Source organism: Orycteropus afer, unplaced genomic scaffold (assembly GCF_000298275.1).
Source record: "Orycteropus afer afer isolate SDZICR_OR568_19922 unplaced genomic scaffold, OryAfe1.0 scaffold00092, whole genome shotgun sequence".
In the NCBI taxonomy this organism is placed as follows: Eukaryota; Metazoa; Chordata; class Mammalia; order Tubulidentata; family Orycteropodidae; genus Orycteropus; species Orycteropus afer.
Genome location: NW_006921679.1, coordinates 10,355,540 through 10,358,811, shown reverse-complemented (window position 1 = coordinate 10,358,811; position 3,272 = coordinate 10,355,540). Strand labels below are relative to the sequence as shown.

Below are 3,272 nucleotides of genomic sequence, written 5' to 3'. Positions count from 1 at the left end.
CCGTTAGTTAGGGAGCAAATAGGACATGTCTGCTACTGAGACCTCTGCCTCCCTGGTGCTTCCAGAACACTGGGAAGAGACAAAATAAAACACGACCCTTGGTTATCAAGTTAATTCCAACCCACAGTGAGTCTACGAGACGCAGCGGAACTGCCCGGCAGGGTTTTTAAGGCTGTCATCCGTATGGGAGCAGATGGCCAGGTGTTTCTCCGGTGGATTCGCTGATGGGTTCCAACCGTCAATCTTTTGGTGAGCAGCTGAGCACTTCACTTCTGTGCCACCAGGGCTCCTGGGAAGAGACAAGAGCTGCGCCCCATCTTTGTGGGTCAGGTGGTTGGTGCTCTGCGCACACAAGGGGCGGAGGGGGACAGCAGGGGTCACAAGCGTCACAAAGGTGGCGGAACAGCGGACCGCAGGGCTCTGGGGGGGGGCAGCACCCTGTTCTCCCGGATCCGGGCCGCTTGGAGGGTGGGAGGGGCACTGCAGCCGTAGGCGTCATAGTATTTAGTGTGGATGCGGGGATTACAATGGATTTTGTGTTTTGAAATTCACCTAATGGGGGAGGGATTGTCAGCCGAGCGCCCATCTCTCCGAGCCACTCCCACTCTATCGTCACTGGCGTTGGGCCGGCTGCTGAGAATGGAGGTTGGCTTTTCTTGGGCCTGCATCACACCATCCGGGGAGCTGGTGAACAACGGAGGGTCCACGTGCCAGCTCCACCCCACTCATCAACCTCTGTACCTTGAGTCCATTCCAACTCACCGGGACCCTACAGACCAGAGTAGAACCGCCCCCCAGGCTTTCCAAGGCCTTTCTCCCGTGATTTTATTCAGAGGCAAGTTGTTAAGGCACATTTTAAAATTAAAATCAAACAAATCTGGAATATATATAAAAAAATACAACTGAGTCTGTATTTTGATTTATGAAAAATAAATTTATTACATAACACCTTGTTTTTAACAATGTTCAATTTTTTTTTATTCAGAATACTTGTGTCATTCATGTAAAATAGTTTGATACAGTACATTGTATGTTATAGGGTTTTTTTTTTCCTCAAAAATTCTAAGGCTCTCCTACTCCCTCTCCTTGCTGAAGTAAGGGCACCCTAAACCACGTGCGAACGAGTTTTAGAAAAGAAAATGAACTGAACGAAATTTTAAGAGCACTACACCGACCAGCTGTAAAATCAGGACAAAATAACGGAATCGGATGCCGCACCTTTTTAAGGAAGTTATCGTTCATGCTTTTTTTCATCTTAAAGCATGCTCACAAATCAGCAACACCACCAGGAAAAAGGGAACGCTGGATGATCGCCTCAGTCTGTTTGCTGAACCAAACAGGTGTGTATCAATGACAACATACCTAATCACTATCAAATAGCAGCTTTAACACCAGTCAAGTCAAAGATTGAAAAGAAAACTAAACCAGTCAGTTGGAAATTAATCTTTGGGAGTTTTGAAACCTTTCTGGAAAAACTTGGTTTTTGTAATTTTGGAAAAAAAAAAAAAAAAAAAAAAAAAGGTTTTTTTTTTTTAAAAAAAAAAAAAAAAAAAAAAACAAAACAAAACACTGATTAATGTAGAAGACGAATCAACTCACTGATAAGACACTAAGAAGAAAGGTGTACCAAAATAATGTCACTTTGCGTCTTGGTTATTTTGTTGCGTTAACATATACTGTATGTTTCAAGTACCAGTTAAACAGTTTCCGTGTGTGTACTATTATTGGTCAGATAACGCTGTTACACGGATAGGGCTCACCACATACAAAGACAAATGCTTGCCTCTAGCACATTTCACAGGTTCAACTGCTACAGACTGTCACTGGGAAAAATGCATTGGTCAGTCTGAACCATGTCAAGTAAACTATGGAAGTAGCATGTCCACAACACAAACTGTGCTAGCACTTTCTTTTCAAGTCTAACTCCAAAATAGGTACAACTTGGAAGCCACTACCCCGATCTGTGAAAAGTGGTGGGACTCGGCGGCTGGACGTTCTGAAGGCGTGGCTGCACGGTACATTCTCGCGGCCCGGGCCAGGCGCCGCGGGGGCGCGCAGTCCGCCCGCAGCATAGCGACAGTGCAATGACGTGATTCCGGCGCAGCTCAGTACCGGTGTGTCTGATGAGAGTACTGTGGAGGCTGCTGGGAGGTAGCTGAATATCCCATGCTGCTCTGCGGCTGTGATGTGCTTGGTCCAGGGTTGGGGTAGGCAGCATGTGGATTGGAACGCTGCAGGAGAACAAGGGAGAAATGAGACCCAGCGGCTGGTGGCGGGAGCCAGACCGCGGCCCCCAAGGCCTGTGTGCCTGAAGGGCCACGGTGTTCCAAGGAAGGAGGAATTTAAAATTCTGCACTTATAAACTGAATTACTTTAGAATTAAAATGACCAAAAAAACCACAAGAAAACAAAACCCCAACTTTTAATAGTAACGTTTTTCTTCACGACCAGATATTGCTCTTGTGTGCTGCCCAGGAGTGAATTCCAACTCAGTGACCCATGTCACAGGGTAGAACTGCCCCAGAGGGTTTCCAAGGCTGTCAATTTTTATGGAAGCAAAGCCCATACCAAACCCACTGCCACTGAGTTAATTCCGGCGCGCAGCGCCCCTAGAGGACAGAGGGGAACTGCCCTAGAGGGTTTCCAATGCTACAAATCTTTATAGAAGCAAAGCCCAAAATACCCACTGCAGTTGAGTGGATTCCAATTCCAACTCACAGCGCCCCTAGAAGAGCTCTGATAGCTGCCTAAGGCACTTGACTACTAACCAGAAGGCTGAGGGTTCAAACCCACCAGCCACTCCTTGGAAGGTTGTTGTTGTTATGTGCCCTCGAGTCAGCCCTGACTCATAGGACCCCTCCTTGGGTTTCTGAGGCGGTATCACTATGGAAGTAGATTGCCCCATCTTCCTTCTGAGGAGTGGCTAGTGGGTTTGAACCGCCAGCCTTCTGGTTAGCAGTCAAGTGCCTTAGGCAAGGAAGGTTGGGCAATCTACTTCCATAGAGATGCTGCCTTGGAAACCCAAGGAGGGTTTGCTAGGAGTCCGAGAGGACTCGGCAGCACATAACAATAACAATAGCACTCCTAGAGGACAAAATGGAACTCCCCACAGGGTCTCCAAGGCTGTCAATCTTTACAGAAGCAAAGCCCAAACCACACCCACTGCTGTGGAGTCGATTCTGACTCACAGCGCCCCTAGAGGACAGAGTGGAACTGCACCACAGGGTTTCCAAGGCTGTCAGTCTTTACAGAAGCAAAGCCCAAACCACACC

General features: G+C 47.6%; 1 protein-coding gene across 1 annotated transcript in view; it reads right to left on the bottom strand.

Annotated features, from left to right (window-relative positions):
* Positions 1-2,105: 2,105 nt before the first annotated feature.
* The window catches only part of CDK8 (cyclin dependent kinase 8), a 26,303-nt gene continuing 25,136 nt past the window's right edge, over positions 2,106-3,272 (bottom strand). Inside the window, exon 9 of the mRNA XM_007942525.2 lies at positions 2,106-2,231. Coding sequence (XP_007940716.2) covers positions 2,106-2,231 — 126 coding nt within the window. The remainder of the gene's footprint in view (positions 2,232-3,272) is intronic.